The following is a 19,138-nucleotide window of genomic DNA, read 5'->3' as shown; positions in this document are numbered from 1 at the left end:
ATGCATGTGATCTTGAGTAATCGACGAGCGTGTTAGAACATACCCCGGCCTATCATCTGCTCTCAAGTTTTTCTTCTGTTTCTTACTAATTATATGTTTTTTTTTTGGACCAAAATGGTGTTTGACTTACGAATGAATTAAAAACGAGGACCAGAGAGTAGAGGTGACATTCCCTTTTATAGTAGCTATAGCTATACAACTCATGTACATGATTAGCTAGCTAGGATAATGATACCTTACGCTTCTATGATTCTATCATTTACAATTATTTTACTACTCAGTTTTTTTTTTTTCATTTTATTATTTAAATCTTGATAAAAAAAAATCTCAGTACATGCATGACCTTATTGCATAATTTTAAAAAAAGAATATTAATTTTTATAAAATTTAATTTATTTTTAATTAAATTACATGATTATATACGTTAATTGATTGAATTTATTTTCTATTAGATTATGCAAAAAAGTCATCTTCTGAGATTTTTAATCCAGATTCAAAAAATAAAAAGAAAAAAAAATAAATAGATCGTAAAATAATAGTTAATGAGATGTAAGTGTATCATTACCCTACAAAATATCATACTTTTCTAATAATAAGCATTTTAGGGAAAAAAAAAAAGAAAAGAAAAGAAGAGTAGCTAATTAATACAGTTAAATTAATAATATAAACATATATAGTTAAAGTTCATGAGCTTAATAGGATATTATACCCTAACTGATGCATGAAAAATGTCTGTGGAATGATGGAACATGGAAGTACCACATGATGATCGATCCTTCAGCTCTCACGTGAAAAAATTAATATGAAACAATAAGCAATATTATTATAGACAATGAAATATTATATATGAAAAAATCTACACAATCTCTTACTATTTACACAACCTCTACATATCATATTTTTTTTTCTTTTATCAAATATTTAATATATGAATAATGAATAGAAAAATTAAATTAGTTTTAAAAGAATAAATTAAAAAAATATTAAAAATTAAAAATTTTAAAAAAATGTGTTGTGTTTAGATTAGAGAAGTTACGTAATATTGCTCATTATATATAACTCCCATGCAGTCCGGCCAGTAGTACTACTCAATTGACAATCGAATACATATGCAAAGAGAAATTAAGATGCTCGGGACTTCGGGCCTTACATCTCACTCCACATCGATCGTTTATTAAAAACAAATATGGCTTATTAATCCAATATTAGATCCAGGAAGCTGCAAAAAATGGGGATAAAAAAAATAATGTTATATCCAGTCGTGAAATATATAAATATTGTATAATTATTTTGAAAAATAGTGAAGTCTATTCATAAAAAAATAATTTTTCTTTATATGGATCTCATATTTATTTTTTTTTTTTAAAATGACTGTATGTCACTTATACACTCGCGACTACAAATATAATTTCTCCACACACATTACATACTGTTCTTTTTTGTACCCTGCCCCCTAAGATTCTGCCGATTCTCGCGCTTTGATTCACACGTACTACGTCAGATATATAGAGGCCATTTAATTCCCATCGTCTCCAATTTATGCGTTTCTTCGATAAGGTCTTCGTTTGAAAATTGCACCGGCCCAGCTTTCAGTACGACCTTTCAATATGTGTGTGTATATATATATATATATATATATATATATATATATATAACGAAACGAAACCCTAAATATTCCCAAAGCTTGCAGTTTTAATAAATGCATAAGAGAATTAATGGAATAAAATCCAGAGATTCAAAGCAGAAAGAAGAACAAAACCTCAGAAATCTGATTTTATTCCTCTCCATCAATTAAAAACTTTGCTTAATGCATATATATATATATATATATATATATATAAATATATGCACTACTGCATGCTTTTCCGTCTTGCATTATTATCATGTCTTGCATTAAGAAGAATAGGGTTAATTGTCTCTCGCCAGTTTTGGAACATCATGATCACTAATTTTCAGCATTAATAAATTAGAAAACAAAACCTAAAAGACAGCTCTGCCTCCTCGATCCTGTTTTTATCAGACTACCGTGTTAAAGATCACTAGCCAGCTGCGCGCATATAATCATCTAGGCACGTATGTTATAATTTCACGTGATATATTAAATTATAAATTTATTATTATTATAAAATAAATCTAAAATATTATATAAAATTTTATCAAATTATATGTAATTAAATATATTTTTATAAAATTTATTTATGACTTTAACACTTTTCTTAAATAAAAAAAAAAAATGAAAGGTACATGTCCTACATGCATCGAGCGTCTATATGTGGTCTACATGATTGATTTTAAATGCATATAAAACGATAAAATAGTAACACAGGTACATGAGGTGTACGTAAAGACAAGTTCAAGAGCTAGGTCTACACATAACGATCGATCTCCAAACAATAAACATAGTTTCTTAATTAATTAATCATCTAAAGTCGTCGATCAAGTTTGTGGGCCCTGAAAGCCTAACAACCAATTAAAATAAAAACATAAAGTCTTAATCCGTAGTCTAGATAAACAACATTATTAGGGAAATAATATACATTATTTGAGCAAATGAATTTTTCGAGAAAAAAAAGTGTGAGAATTCGATCTGTTTAAAATAGTTATTAATTTCATTCAAGAGAACTTATTTTATATATATATATATATATATAATAGGAGCATGGACTTCTATATCAGCTTATTAATTATTATTATTATTATTATATATATATATATAACTGTCACATTTCTAATTAATTTCCATCTTTTCTTTTATTATAAGCTAACTGTCAAAGTTTAAATAAAAAAGGGTGTAGGGAACTGCGGAGTACCAGTTCCAAAATTCCAAGTCGGCAATAGATTAAATGAATTATGCATTGTAGTTGTCTTGCTTTGGGCTGGCAAGATAATGATTTAAATGTACCAACTGTTGCTCCAAACTCGAAAGTCCAAGCATAGGTTTATTTTAAATATTGTACACAAAGTTCCTTTTATTTATTTATTTATTTATTTTATTCTCTTTCCCTTTTCTTTTTAATTAATGTTAGAACTATACACATCAAACAGGTGTTAGAAAGTGCACGCGTTTATTTTTTTTTTTAAGTAAATTTATAAGCAGAAAGAAAGAGCATGCGTTTACTATATATGAAAAAACGTACGCGTAGTATTTAATTTTTTTAAAATAAATAAATAAATAAATAAATAAATAAAATTCCAATTTGGATTGAACCTTTCTCCGCCGCGAGACTGATCAGTCACAAATTTATCTCAGGAACCGAATTATTGTAATGATTTTATTAGATATAAACATAAATTACATATATTTGTATAAAATATTATTCTCATCAATCACTGTTAGAAAAATATCAACCACTCTTCCAGTGTTGACTATCTTATTAATAGAGAAGTTGTGTAAGACAATCATGGTAGTAGTAGAACTCATACCGTTGAGAAAGAAACTAATAACAGAACAATTCTAACTAGATAACAAAATCTACTAATATTGAACTTCTAGTCTCATACGGCTTCTACAACATCCTTATCTCTAGAGCATCTTCTCCTACGGCATCTACAACATCCTTATCTTCTACAACATCCTTATCCATAACACACCTCCGCAAATCCAATGAAGTAAAACTACATTGAGCTTGGAACAAAGTGTCGTAAACCTGAATGAAGACAAGGGCTTTGTAAAGATATTTGTTAGTTGATCTTTGCATGATAAAAACTTGACTTCAATAAGTTTCTTGTCCACCATATCTCGCACAAAGTGAAAATCAATTTCTACTTACTTTGTACGAGCATAAAAGATTGGATTTATTGATAAATATGTGACTCTTATGTTGTCACACCATATGATAGGAAAGGCTGAGGCTCTAAAGCCAAGTTCCTATAGTAGTGATTGAAGCCATTGACGTACAGCGACTGTATTGGCAAGTGCTTTATATTCCGCTTCAATGCCTGAACGAGCAACTGTGGCTTGCTTTTTGCAACTCCATGAGATAAGGTTCAGCCCTAAAAACACACAAAAACCTCATGTTGAGCGTCTATCATCACGAGAACCTGTCCAATTAGCATCTGAAAAGGCTTGTAAGTAGTGTTTGTTGACTTGCTAAAAGAGAGACCATAGCTAATTATTTGTTTTAGATACCGAAGTAGACATTTTGCTGACTGCCAGTGAACTAGTTTTGGTGTGTGCATGAACTGAGATAACTTGTCAATTGTGAATGTTATGTCTGGCCGAGTGACCGACAAGTATTGTAAGGCTCCAACCATGCTGCGAAATAGTATGGGTTCATTGAAATCCTCACTGTCGAAGGCACTGAGATTGGTGGAGGTAGCCATGGGTGTACTAATGAGTTTAGTCTCATGCATTTTTGTCTTTTTAAGTATATCCATAATATACCGATGTTGAGATAAAATAAGTTGCCCATTAGAACGAATAGCCTCAATACCCAAAAAAAGATTTAGACTGCCCAAATCTTTGATTGCAAAGTCACAATGCAGAGTATTTAACAACTCATCAATGGCATGCTTGTGTGAGTATGTGATCAAAATGTCATCAACATAAATAAGGATATACATTGTGAACTTGGATGAAGTGTGAATGAACAGATAGGTATCCGATTGTGACCCATGGAAGCCTAAGTCCAGAAGATGATTCTTGAGGAGTGAGAACCAGGCCCTTGGGGCTTGTTTCAGGCCATATAGTGCCTTTTTCAATTTACAGACATGGTGTGAAAATTGTGGGTGAACATACCCTTGATGTTGGGTCATGAAGACCTCCTCTGACAATGTGTCATCACTATCGTGTAAGAAGACATTGTACACATCAATTTGTCTAATCTCCCAGACTGAAGAAATAGCAATAGAGAAGACTATTCTTACCGTTGTGGGTTTGATCACTGGGTTGTAGGTGTCAGAGAAATCAACACCGACTTGTTGAAGATAGCCCTTGGCTACTAAACATGCCTTGTAGCGTTCCACATCACCATATACTTTTCTTTTTATCCGATATACCAATTTCGAACCAATGATGTTTCGGGCAGCAGTGGGGGGTACTAGAATCCAAATACCATTTTTTAGTAGAGCATCAAACTCTTGGTTCATGGCATTTCGCCATTGAGGGTGTTTGGCTGCAGTTGTATAGCAGGATGGTTCAACCATGGTAGATTCGGTTTCAACTAGAAGAGCTTTAGGTAGAGGGTATCTAATGGTGTCGTCAGTGTGGGTTTTTGGTTTTGTGATGTTGTGCTTCGACCGAGTAATCATGGGATGATGGGATGGCAGAGTATTTGAGGTTGGTTTATTACAGGGGGTTCTGGTGCATTCGGGGTTGGGAAAGTTGTCGATGGTAATGAGGGAGGGGGGGTAGATAAGGGAGGAAGAAGGAACCGTATGTGCTTGATGGGCTTGGGTGCTGGGACGGGAGTGATGTGAAGGGCTCGATGTGAACGTGGGTTGTCTTGCTGCACGAGATGAGTAAGCGTTGGGCTGTAGAATAGGTATTACAAACGGTACCGAGGGAGATTCTTGTTGGGTTGGAGGAAATGAGGGTGATTGAAGTAATGGAAATATGGACTCCTTAAAGATGACATCTCAGGAAATAATTATTTTGCCAGTAAAGTGATTGAGAGATTTATAGCCTTAACGATTGTGGCTATACCAAAGGAAGACACAACGAGTAGAGCGAGTTTGCAATTTGTGGTGATTATATGGTCGTAGGTTGGGCCAACAAGCACAACCAAAGACAAGGAGGAAGGAATCATCCGGATCACTGTGGAAGAGACGATTGAAAGGATTTTTGTTGTGAGAGACAGGCGATGGCATTCGATTGATTAAATAACAAGCAATATCAAACGCATCATCCCAATATTGAAGAGGAACATGACTATGATTTAAAATAGTCAAAGCAATCTCAACAATGTGACGGTGTTTACGTTCAATAGCATCGTTCTATTTATTAGTGTGAGGGCAAGATCTGCGATGAGAAATGCTGAGAGAGGCTAGTAACGAGGATAGTGAGCGAAATTCACCACCCAATCAGACTGAACAAATTTAATTTTACAATTAAATTGTTATTCTGCATGAGGTTGAAATTTGCGAAAAATGGTAATAACATCACTTTTGCAAGTTATGGGATAGAGTCATGTGTATCGATTGTACGAGTCTAGACAGGTAACATAATATCGGAAACCACTATGAGAAATAATAGGAGACAGGACCCAAACATCACTATAAATTAATTCAAGTGGTACTAAGGCATGATTACATGATTCAAAAAATGTTAATTGATGACTTTTAGAACTTAGACATGCAGGGCATGACAAACTAGACTTAGAAGAGACGATTGGGAGAGAAAATTACGATAAGACACGACGATCAATTTTGAAAGCCGGATTACCCATCCAAGAATGCCATTGAGGAAGCGAGGCTCGTTCTCCAACAAGAGCAGATGGAGGAGAAGTTTTATTGGAAATGAAAAAGGGATAAAGCCCATTCTCATTCGGCTTGTGCAGTAGAATTTTTCCCGTTGCTCGATCCTTCACAAAAAAACAAGAGGGATGAAATTCAAAGAAAGTGTTAGTGGCTATAGTAAACTTTTTAACAAAGAGTAAATTCTTGGTAGTTTGTGGCACATAAAGAACATTATGAAGTAGAAAAGAAATCGTAGAGGTAGAAAGCTTAGAGGTGCCAAAGTGTGTGAGGTTAAACCAATGTCATTACCAACACGGATTTGATCTGAGCGAGTATATTCCTCAGTAGTGATATTAAGATTAAAGAGATCTGAGGTCAAGTGATAGGTAGCACCCGTGTCTAGATACCAGTTCAAACTGTTGGACTAAGAGGGCCCAATATAATAAGCTTGCATAGAGATGAGTCATGGTCATAGGATTCATCATAGCGATGGTAGTATCGTAAAGCAATATGACCTATTTTATTACACACTTGACAAACAGGCCGAGAGTAAGATGGACTAGAACCGCGACCACGACCTTTGCCACGATTGGAGCGGCCATAACCACTAGCAACAGAATTGGGACTAGAGGCACGCCTAGAACCTTGACCAACATGAAACCCGCGGGATCAAGATGCAAGATTAGCACTTGCCAAAGTGAGATCATTTGACGTTTGGTGATGTTCCAGGCGGATTTCACTTGCAAGCATATGGCCATAGAGATCTTCCAAGGAGAGTGTGTCAACTCAGGTTGTCACAAAGGTGACAAAGGAGTCGTATTCCGATCCAAGGCCAGCAAGCAAAAAAGGAACCAACTCAAACTCATTGAGAGGTTGATCAACAGCAGCTAACGTATCACCTAGTGTAGTGAATTTGTAAAAATAATCCGAGATCGAGGAACTACCTTTCTTCAGAGTGGCTAATTGGTAATGGAGATTCATTGAACGAGCACGGGATGTGGAAGTGAACATTCGTTCCAATGTCAAAAAAACTTGATGAGAAGTTTGACACTTTGTAACGTGGGCTAGCACCGTTTCTGAAAGGGAGGAATTTAAAGCATAAAGAACCAATTGATCTTGCAAGATCCACTGCATAAAGGCCGGATTGGCCACTGTTTCGTTGGTGTCCGTGGTGATCATGGGTGAAGGACAGAGAGATGACCCATCAAAGAAGACAAAAAGGTGTTGACCTTTGAGGTATGGGACAACCTACACTTTCCATAGCAGGTAGTTTTCTCGTGTAAGCTTGATAGGAGTGAAGTTTGGGAGAGAAGTAACAGGTGCAGGGAAAGGGTTTGATGTAAATACAGGTGGGTGAAGAAAGGGAGAAGAGTCGTTAGTCTTTGATATGGGTGTATTGGGATCAACCATAGGTGACGTTAGTCTTAGGCTTTTGATACCATGTTGAGGAAAATATCAACCACTCTTCTAGTGTGTTGACTATCTTATTAATAGAGAAGTTGTTTAATACAATCATAGTAGTAGTAGAACTCATAACAAATGTTGAGAAAGAAACTAATAATAGAACAATTCTAACTAGATAACAAAGTCTATTGATATTGAACTTCTAGTCTCCTACGGCTTCTACAGCATCTTCTCCTACAGCTTCTACATCATCCTTATCTTCTACAGCATCCTTATCCTTAACAGACACTATTCCCTTCCTATACTCCACATTAGGGGTGTAACCGGATCGATTTTGGACAAAATTTAGGACTAAACCAGTTTTGTATTTTTCAAAACCGATTACACACCGGTTACCCTCCTAAACCGGTATCTATGGTTTCCGGTCCGGTTTTTTTATTTTTTAAAATGTAAGTTTGTCATTAAAAAATAAAAATTTGTTAATAAAAAAAACTGCTTCAAAAAATCTATTCTAAAAATCTGTTCCTATTACAAAATCTGCACTATTAAAAAAATCTGTTTTAGTAAAAAAATATGTTTTAGTAAAAAAATTAGTATTAGTTATAAACTTATATATTAGTATAACTATATAATATATTAGACTATATAATAGTATTAATATTATACTATTAGTATAGTTATAAACTTATATATTAGTATAGCTATATAATATATTAGACTACATATTAGTATTAGTCATAAACTTATATATTAGTATAGCTATATAATATATTAGACTATATATAATATAATTTAATATATATTATGTTTAAAGCATATGATGAATTAAATTTTCATCTTATTAAACTTTTATTTTATAAATTATAATAATATTATCTTATATATAACTATATTAATAACATATGATCAAACATATTACAAATGTTCATATTTAAAATTAACATTTTATGTTATAATTTATAAATTATAATATGAAATTATTTCATATATGATATATAATTATATATATTATATATAAAAATTTCACATATAATTATATATTATATATAAAACTTATATATAAAATATTAATTTTTATATTTTTTTCCCCTAACTGATCCAGTCCGGTCCGGTCTGGTCCCGAAAATCGTAGAACCAGAACCAGACCGGATCCGGCCAGTTGCATAATTCAAGAATCGGTTTCGGATCGGACCGAATCAAAACCAGTCCAACCGGTCCGGTCCGGACCGATTTCCCGGTTCTCCACACCTTACATGGACTTCCTTTTTTTTCTCTATCTCTTCTTCCTATTAACAAAAATGAGAGAAAGGGGTCTGATGATATGAAAGAAAGTGAAATGATGGGTGAAAATGATGAGAGAGAGATAGAAGGGTCTGATGAGGAGAAAAGAAAATTTTGAAAAGAATTTGAAGAGAGTAAGGGGTCCGATGAGATGAGAGAGAGTTTGAGGAGAGAGAGAGAGAGAGCTTGATGAGAGAGGGGATCTGATGAAATTGAGGAGAAATAGTGAAATGATGGGTGAAAATGATGAGAGAATGGGGTCTGATGAGGAGAAAAGAAAAAATTGAAAAGAATTTGAAGAGAGAGAGTGAGGAGTCCGATGAGATTGAGGAGAGTTGAGGAGAGAGAGTGAGATGATGGGTTGTTTTGTACGAGGTGTGGGGTGTGGAGTGTCTACAGTAGCTGATCTGTAGAATTACTTTATTTATATTAGATTTTAATTATGAACCATTGTTTTTTTCAATGACCCAGGGTTGAAGGCCGGTTATTTTATATCCTTGGAGAGAAAATGATTTTTTAGAATTTTTTCAAGTAAGAGAAATTTTTAGATATTGGTATACGTGCATTATACATGTACATGTATGTGTGTGTCCTCTATCATTTTTAAGGATATCAAACATTATATCGAAGCTAGTGTGATACGCCATATGATAATGATAAGGGTAAGTGGTGTGTAAGATATTACATTGCTTGGGAATGAGAAGCTCTTGCTCTTTATAATATTCTAATGTAACTCCAATTGTATCATTGACTAGTTATTTTGAAGTATAGGTCATATAGTTTGAGTCTTCCATTTGGGCTTTAGAAACAGTATCAGAGTCTATCCCAATCAGAAATGTTGGACTAGAACCGTGCCACCTACAATAAACTGACCAAACAAGGACGTTGGAAATCTAATAGGTAGATTGTGATACCTCATATGATAAGGATAAATATAGGTAGTATATGAGATCTTATATTGCTTGGGAAGAAAAAGTTATTACTCTTTATAATGTTTTAATAAAACTCTAATTGTATCATTGATTAGTCCTTTTAAAATATAGATAATATGGTTTGTATCTTCAATTGGGACGTTACAACTAGCATCCCAGATAATTCCATCGTAGAGCTATAGGGATTTTCTCAAAGAATGAAACAGCAGCTTCCTTTTCATTTGAAGGACTAGTAATTTTGTTGCACATCGTGTCACTGATGATCCTTTTGATAACAAAGACCAAGAAGTCTTGTTTCGATCAATTTAGAAAAGAATTCTGCTGTTTCATCAAACTCGCTAAATAAGCTGAGTGCTGAAATTAAAAACTGTGACAAAACCACTTCAATTTTAATAGATCAGAGTCTTAAATTCTAATCGCCTCAACCCAATCCCCTCATCTCACCCTTTTACAATGCAACAGATGGAATCTGAACAACCAGTATCTGTTGTAATCAAGAGAATGAGTTTTTGAACAAGGGGTGATGGAAGAGGAAAGTTTTCAAAAAAGGAGTCGGAATTAATTCTGAAAAAACACCGACTCAATTCAGAGAGAAATGGGACACCAGTTTCTCTACCACATTCAGTTACTAATCACGGAGGCTTAAGGGAGACAAAAGAAGGGGAAAGGGGGGAGGGGTGGTTAAGTCATTACCCTAATCGGACTTTGAATAAAATACAAAATCACAAATTCACAACAATAATTTTGTTTACTGCTTAACATCAACTGCCTGCGTCTCTTACACATCAACACAAACAAACCTTTATTACCCATCGCATCGTTCCCCGTTAAATCCAAGTAGTCTTCAAAATTCTCCAGCTTGAAGAACAACTCTAGCATTTATGAAATGGTATGAAAACAAGCTCTAGATCAAGCTGCATTAACAAGAACGAACAATGGTTTGTCTCCCAACCGTTCCCGACCCTGAAATATGTCAATAATAATGCACATCAGCAACACAAGGACGGACTTGGTCTATGTAGCTCTAGCCATCATTGCAAGAAACAGAAAGTAGTATTTTTCTTTTTGTTTCTAATTATAGATTTAGGATATGTTTGGCTGAGGTAATCTCACTACTATTCTTTATTTTATTATTACTTTTTACCTACTTTTCTACTATTCATTACTTTTCACCTACTTTTTACTACTATTCAATATTTTATTATTACTTTTTTAGGTTCATTCTGGTTTGACGTGTTTGAGTATTTATTTGCCAGACAATATTGCATTGGTTTATGTACCTCAATAATTCCTGTAGTCAATGACTTTGAAGATTAAGGAGACGTTTGGATTCGAAGATGACTTGAGATGAGTTGAGATGAGTTGTGAATAATAATGAGATTTATGAGTTAAAGTTGCTGAATAGTAATGAATAGTAGTGAGATGAGTTGAGATGAGTTGAGATGAGCTGAGATGAGGTGAAATGTCCTGTGAATCCAAACATCTCCTAAGTTGAGAATTTCTATATTTATATTCTTAGAATATTACTTCAAAGATGGTCCCGTTTGAATTGAGAAGTGATCTCACCTCATATCGTCTCATCATTATAATTTTCTCAAATTTTCACACAAAATATAATAAACAATTCAATTTTTTCAAATTTCAAAACAATAAATAATATTAAAAAATAATATTCTTACAATATTTTATTCAACTTATCTAAAACTATCTTATCTCATCTCTCAATCTAAACGAAACAGGGAAGGTTTAGATCGTGAGTTGAGATAAGATGAGTTGAAACGAAAGTTAAAAGTTGAAAAAAATATTGTTAGAATATTATTTTATAATATTATAATTGTTTTGAGATTTGAAAATGTTGAATTGTTTATTATATTTTATGCAAAAATTTAATAAAATTGTAATGATTAGACAAGATGAGTTGAGATGAATTGGGAGAACTTTTGTATCCAAACCAGACTTAATGGGAGTTTGGTCGTCCTAAACGGTCATGTCAAAAGGCAAGGCTGGCAAGCAACTTATGTTTTAAACAATATCGCAGAATCAAGCATATTCCATTGCCAAAGCATCCATGGCAAAGTAAAACATGGATTGATATCTCACTGGGATCCTTGGGATTGTATCGTTTTAAACATACCAACCAACATATTAAGATACTTATAAAAAATAGCAAAGATAATTTCTCTACTTTTACATTGGATTATAAGGCAGCACAGCACATTCCTCCTATCAAAACCCTGAGTCATTCTTACCGATTAAAAAAAAAAAAAACTGAGCCATTATTGATCATATGCAAAAGTCCAGTCCTAGGCACTAACTTTGACATCCGATTTTCTACTATTTTGGCAAGGAAGTTTTCGAGTTTCTTTAGCACTTAATTTTATACTATTTTAGATGCCTAAATTTTCTAAATATGGCATATTTATATGCATATCTTTTTTGTTTACAAACTGTAGATCTTGTTTGCTTATAAGTGCCTCCTCCTTAGTAATTTACTAACTGCAACAGAAATTTACCATAACTTAGTTTAGTAATTACTACTTGGCATTGAAATCTTATTTGCCATGGATGAACCACGAGTCACATCAAGTTTTTTCAGATCTTGCCACGGTAAAATTTTCATGCATAAGGGTTAGTTTACATAAAACTCGGCACATTTTAAAGCTTCTAATCTCAACCATTCTTGATAGTAAGGTATAAGTAGCTTTCTGACGAGGGACATACCTTCAGCTCTGGCAATTCAATAACACAAGCACACTCAACCACATGAACTCCAACACGCTCTGCAGCCAAAAAACTAAAATGTGAGTAGGCAGTATAGAGGAACCTCTTGAGCAGTATAGAGGCCACTGAACAAGATTCTGATACTTATCAAGCCAAATTGTCTACATCGAAACCATGTCTCTCACTGACAATGTAAGAGAAAAGAACACTAAGCCTGTCAAACTGTAGCTACAATCTCTAACACCAATACTATTTGAGACAAATTGTCAAATTGTAAATTGCTGACAATGGCCATGGACATGCCTGATCCATCATCCACATTATCAAGCAAAGTTCCTTGTTGATTGGCTTGCCAATAATTTTACCATATGCCTTTCTGTCTAAAATACACCTCCTCTACACATGTATGTTGTATGTAAAATTTAATTCAAAATCTAGCACGTTACCAAGTAGGTTGATTGCAGCACACAAGGTTCCCCCAGTTGCAATGAGATCATCTATTACCAGTGCACGCTCTCCTGCTTGAACAGCCCCTACATGCATCTCCATTGTGTCTGTTCCATACTCCAATGAATACTCTTCCGAAATAACCTCTCCTGCAAAACTATCAAATTGTTAACCACTCCTGAAATCGTCTATGGCACCCAAAAATTGCTTGTCAGGTAAAAAGTAAAATGACTTGGGCACAGGAGTACAGAGGAATTCAAAACTCCTTCACACCTCATAGGCATGGACACAACACAAAATTTACCAGACCAGATACGTTTAGAACTGAAGTTATATAAAATTTAAGAAATTTTACAAGGGGAATCCAGATATTGAACCTTCGATTACAGCTGCACTTAGGATGGCAATTCGTGTTTTAGGGTCGTGTTCGTGTTGTGTCAAGCCATGAACATTTGACTATATAAGTCAACCCAAACTCGACCAGTTAAGCTGAACGTGTCAAACTTTCAAACCCTAACCCGACCCATTTATTGTTGAAGGGTTGTGTCATGTCACCCATTTTGATCCGTCTAATAATTAATTAGAAATAGGTCAACATAACATGACTCATTTAAATTCATTTCATGTAAATGAGTTGAACTAACACGCATAACCCATTTCACTTAATTAAATAAATTTCGCATAAAAGTTAAATTTTATATTTATTAGTAGTCACAATATCTTAAAAAAAATAAGACTACCTACTAACAAAAAATATCAATAACATATAATAAAACCAATATTAAAAACCCATCAATAAAAAATATGAGTATAGGTTTAGAATTACAATCCCGACAATAAAAACATAAGCATACTGAAAAATACCAATATTACAACTCAACAATAATAAAATTATAATTTTGAAATAAAATCTAAACCGGTCAAAACGAGTTGATTTCGGGTTCAGCGAGTTGACCCGTTTATAAGTCGTGTCTTAACGAATCAACCGTTTTGACCCGAACTCGTTAACATCAAACTTAAACCCGCTAATATTATGTAGTATTCATGTTGAGTTCACTGGTCATGTCACATATTGATACCCCTAACTGCACCAAGCTATATGCTGAATTATGCCAAAAGATAAATTTTTTTTCATTTGAGTGCCCTCTTATTGTTGTTCATGATAAAAACAATATTCCCTCCTATCTACACTGACTTTGCCTATGGGCTAATGATCTACAAATAATATGTTCCTCTGCTATTACTACCTATATTTCCCTTTTATCCTAGTTCAGATATGCTGTACTAAAGCATATTTATTTTCCTTTCTGTTTTAGTATTTGTTAAACTTGATACGCCAACAAGCCAATCGGTAATTGCGGCTGCATAGTTGGATTTCTGGGAGTTGAGAGGACTAGTTTCCTCTTCATATTCTTTTTTTGTTTCTCGTTTGTCTTCATTTATAAGCTTTCAGCCCTCAAGCTTAGCATATCTTTTCTTTACATTATTTTTACTGATGACTATTTCTCATCGAAAGGAAGGATGCACAGACCATCATCATCTTGAGTTTGAAACAGTTGCTATCAATGGATCTTCAACCCAACTGATAATATCTAAAGATTACCACCATTGAAGTAAATGCTACAATATTTACAAAACGACACACTAGAAGCCTTTCAGCACTTAACTAAAGCCGTATACATATTGAGTTAAGTTGTTCCATCAAGCTTATGACAGAAATTGTTGAGAAAAAAGATGGCCTTTAATGCCTTACACCCCATATATCGTTTGATTGATCAAGATGCGTTGTGTCCATCCAATTAGTAATTAAAGATACCATGACCTTCTCATATCCTTTAAAAAAACACCAGGAACATATTAAAAAAAAACAGAAAATGTATGGTCAAAAACATACCAGGCAACTTATTCGGCTTTCTCATGGGGACAAACTTTGCCCCTATAGCCAATGCAATGGGAGGGCCAAAGATAAAACCTCTAGCTTCAACACCTGCATTCATTAATATTTCAATTGCCAAATTATTTACAACCCATTACACATGTAACTTACATGCAAGAAAAACTAGTCAATCCAAGAAACATAAATTTCCAAACTTTCACTTGTACAAGATAACCAAAGAAACAAAAATTCCAATCCATACATTTGAAAATTCGAACTTAGCTGGACATGCCAGCCAACAGAGCCTATTATCGAGGCACCGTCCAAATATACGCTACGTAGACTAACAAAACCAACAGTCTCAAGCTTGTTCGAGTTAAAAAAAAAAAAAAACAGACGAGAATTATTAACAAGAAGCCCAAATCAAGCAATATCGCAGGATGGAATGTCGTATCTTATCACATGGACCACATATGAAGAGAATACCTGCAACCACGGAAATCTCTTTGTCCCTGTACCTCTCAACGAACAAATCGATGGTGTCTCTGAAAGCCCTCGTGTCAAGAAGCAAGGTGGTAATATCTTGGAACATGATCCCTATCAAATTGGGTAGCCGTAAACAAACCGAGCCGTCAGGGTTCAAATGCTATAAATACAATAAAATTAGCCCAGCTGATCAAGCTGAAAATCTGGATCTCCCAGGTAGGGTAATAAGAAAATAAACGTTAAAACATAAAATATACGAAAGCACGAATGGAAGGCAAGCGCACCTGGCTTAGGGAAGTTTGGGATGACTCGGATGGCAGAGGCAATTCTCGCTATGCGATTGGAAGGCTCTTGGCGCTCTTCAGAAGCCATCTTGGGTCGTTTCACAGAGTCACTCGCTGCCGAATAGCAATGGGAATGTCAAGAAAGAGAGAGACAGAGAAAAACTGAAATGCTTCCTTCCTCTTTACCCTTTTGACGAGAAAGGAGCGAGAAGACAAGCAAAATGACCAAGCTACCCACTCCCTAAAAGTCACTTTTTTTACGACTAAAGATAGGTTTGGATTCAATAATGTTTCTCCCATCTCATTTATTAATTTTTAAAAATTTTAATTCAATTTTTAAAAAACTTTTAAAATAATAATAACATTAAAAAAAATATTTTAACCATATTTTTATAACTTTTCTCTGATCATCTTTACTCAAATCCAAACCGTCACTTAAAAAAGCAATAAACTCCCCTGAAAAACCTCTTTCGACGAAGATGGTAACACTCACGACGAAGATTTATTAAAAATACAACAACGAATGATCCAAACTCATGGAGGATCAAATGCGAGAGACAGACACAGATTTACCAGAGCAGCGCAGAGGGAAGAGAGCGGAACGGTAATTCCGAGAGCCACTTGAAATCAATTGAGCGCGGGAGGAAGCGGAGTAGCGTCGAAACGGAGCGGCGAGTGGTCGGCGGGAGGCAGTGGGTGACGGAGAGATTGAATTCGAGCATGAGAGAAGCGAGGCTCTTCGCAGTAATCCGTACGTAGCCATTTGAAAGATGGGCGTAGTAGCTCTGGGTCAGTACTCTAAACAAGCGAGTGTAAAATTCTAACATCAGTTTATGATTTAATTATGAAGGGCATTTCGGTCCAACGGGTGGCTGCCCCGGGAAGCAAGGTCCAGACTCCATGCTGTTTTTGACTAGTAGTAGTAACCTAAGAAATTGGCAATTATGTATACGTTGAATTAAATTCTTTGAAGTTTTAAGTTATGGTGTCCAAGATTCACTTTCTTTTCTTTTTTTTTTCAAAAAATGAAGCTTATCATTAAAATATAATGCTTCATGTCATTTTTTTTCGAAATAAATGTTTTAACATTGTAAATATCCAGCCATCTGGCCGTCCCCGCATGAATCCAAACGGGCAATCCCGATCAAAGCAAATGGGTAGGCGAGATTTTTTTAAAAATAAAAAGCGGGTGTGGGGCTAGAATGGATATCCCCACCCGCATAAGTTGTATATAAATTTAAAAACTCCGGCTCGGTTTGGATTGAGAGTCTAAGGGCTGGTTTGAGAGGTGAGATGATAATTTTATGTTTTATTTTAGTATTTAAAATATTATATTTTAGTATTATTATTGTATTGAAATTTAAAAAAATTGAATTGATATTTAAAAAAATTGAATTGTTTATTATATTTTATATGGAAATTTTAAAAAAGTATAATGATGAGATGAGATGATAATTTTGTGTCTCATCCCAACTCTCAAATCTGCCCTTAACATATCTTAATTTATCTTATCATTATAATTTTTATATAAAATATAATAAATAATTTATTTTTTTCAAATCTCCAAATAATAATAATATTAAAAATTAATATTTTATTTAATTTTCAACTATCATTTTAACTTATTATCCAAACATAATCTAATTCATTCCCTACATCCCTTAAAAACCCTAACTTTTTTCTTCATCCCTCAATTCCCTCCCGTCATTTATGACTCTCTTCTTCATTGTTGACCCAGCCCCTCTTCATCTCCTCATCCACTTTCTTTTCTTCAAGGTAATTCTCCATAATTATCCCTATGCGCTACAGTGTGTTGTATGCCTACTCAAAGATAGAAGGCCCTGACGACGTGGGTCTCTACATAGACTCATTGCCGGTTATAGTTGTAGTTCTCTGTGCAAACCAATAAGCCACAACGTGGTCGAGGTTTGCTTAGAGAACTACGACCACAATGGATCGTGGGTGTGAGATCTCTAAATTTTGCATGTGTTTTTAATTCTATATTATTTTAGGTTGTGTTTAGATGTTGAAGTGAGTTGAGTTGAGATGATAAAATATTGTTAAAATATTATTTTTTAATATTATTATTATTTTGAGATTTGAAAAAATTGAATTGTTTATTATATTTTATGTTGGGATTTGAAAAAGTTGTAATGATGAGTTGAGATGAGTTGAGAGGATTTTTGAAACCAAACAAAGCCATGTGTTATTTTAATTATGTTGTTTATGTTGTTTTATTTATGGTATTTTATTTTATTTTTTTATATTGGTATATTTTCAGTTTGGGCCTTTGAATTTGTAGTGTTTTTATTTTTTGATTGGTTGTGTGTGTGTCTTTTTGGGCTGTGAGTGTGTGAGTTGGCAAAATCATATCCAGCCCAAATTGTGTGATTGTTTTTAAAACCCAAACTATGTGAGTGCTAAGCCCAGCCCGTGTGCCTGGCGAGCCCAGCTCGTGCCATGTGAACCCAACCCCTCACTTATCTATACGTCACCGTTTTGGGTCAAGGAAGATTAGGGTTTCATCTTTTTCCCTTTGGTGCCGCACAGCACTTCTCCTATCTTCTTCTTCCTTTTTCTTCTTCTTCCTTCGAGCTCCTTCCTCCACGCAGCAGCTGCCAATACCAAGTTTAGCTTAGTCACGCAACTTAGCCGCAAGCCGCCATTTCCATCTTGCTTCTTCCTCTCCGTGTCGTTCACATGAACCCCGAAGGCTCGCTGTCAAGTCATGGCTTCGCACAGCCACCACCACCTTCCACCTCGAGCTTCCATGGCTTCTCCGTATCCATCCTTCCTCTGTTGTCACGACCCGCACTGCCACGCACGGCTTGAGCTACCGTTTTTTCTTCTTCCACCCGTGCGACACGCAAGCCTCTCGAACCGCCACATTTGGCCTATAAATAGGCCACGGCTTCTTCAACAAACCTTTCGAGTTTCTCTTCCTCCCACTCTTTTCTAAACCATTTTCATCTCTAAAGTGTTTAGTGTTTTGGTCTGTGAATTTGTGGGTGAATCCGAGTGATTGTGTAGTGTTTGCTGTGTCCTATTTTGTCCTTAGAAGTCAAAATTCACTCGATTTCTTGGTGAAATTGTTGGTTTGTATGTGTTGAGTTTTCATCCACTTGTGTTTTGACCAACCCGTGAGTTGAGCGGCTTGTTTGGCAGTGTTTTACCGTGAGCTCCGCCGTGTGCCGCCGCTGTGCCGCCACTTTTGGCAACACTCCCTTCCACTTGATCTTCCAGATTTATTCCCTTTTCTTGTTTGTAATTTTTCCGTTTAAATATTATTGTTGTATTTATCATTTGTAAAA

General features: G+C 34.7%; 1 protein-coding gene across 1 annotated transcript; it reads right to left on the bottom strand.

Annotated features, from left to right (window-relative positions):
• Positions 1-10,539: 10,539 nt before the first annotated feature.
• On the bottom strand, positions 10,540-16,639 carry LOC108981946 (adenine phosphoribosyltransferase 1-like). Its single transcript, XM_018953203.2, has 7 exons — positions 16,401-16,639; positions 15,828-15,941; positions 15,544-15,654; positions 15,076-15,168; positions 13,181-13,330; positions 12,735-12,793; positions 10,540-10,976 (listed from the first exon to the last, which is right to left on the bottom strand). The coding sequence occupies exons 1-7, from the start codon at positions 16,588-16,590 to the stop codon at positions 10,923-10,925; spliced, it is 771 nt and encodes a 256-aa protein (XP_018808748.1). The 5' UTR covers positions 16,591-16,639; the 3' UTR covers positions 10,540-10,922.
• Between the last annotated feature and the right edge of the window lie 2,499 nt (positions 16,640-19,138).

This window comes from Juglans regia, chromosome 8 (genome assembly GCF_001411555.2).
Source record: "Juglans regia cultivar Chandler chromosome 8, Walnut 2.0, whole genome shotgun sequence".
Lineage (NCBI taxonomy): Eukaryota > Viridiplantae > Streptophyta > Magnoliopsida > Fagales > Juglandaceae > Juglans > Juglans regia.
Note: the sequence above shows the minus strand (reverse complement) of the source record. Positions and strands in the feature narration are given on the sequence as shown.

Coding starts and splice junctions, on each gene's coding strand:
- LOC108981946 (XM_018953203.2), bottom strand. CDS start 16,590: ATGGCTACGTACGGATTACTGCGAAGAGCCTCGCTTCTCTCATGCTCG. Junction 15,655..15,827: donor CCCAAACTTCCCTAAGCCAG/GTGCGCTTGCCT, acceptor CCAATTTGATAG/GGATCATGTTCCAAGATATT. Junction 10,977..12,734: donor TTGAATTGCCAGAGCTGAAG/GTATGTCCCTCG, acceptor GACATATTTCAG/GGTCGGGAACGGTTGGGAGA.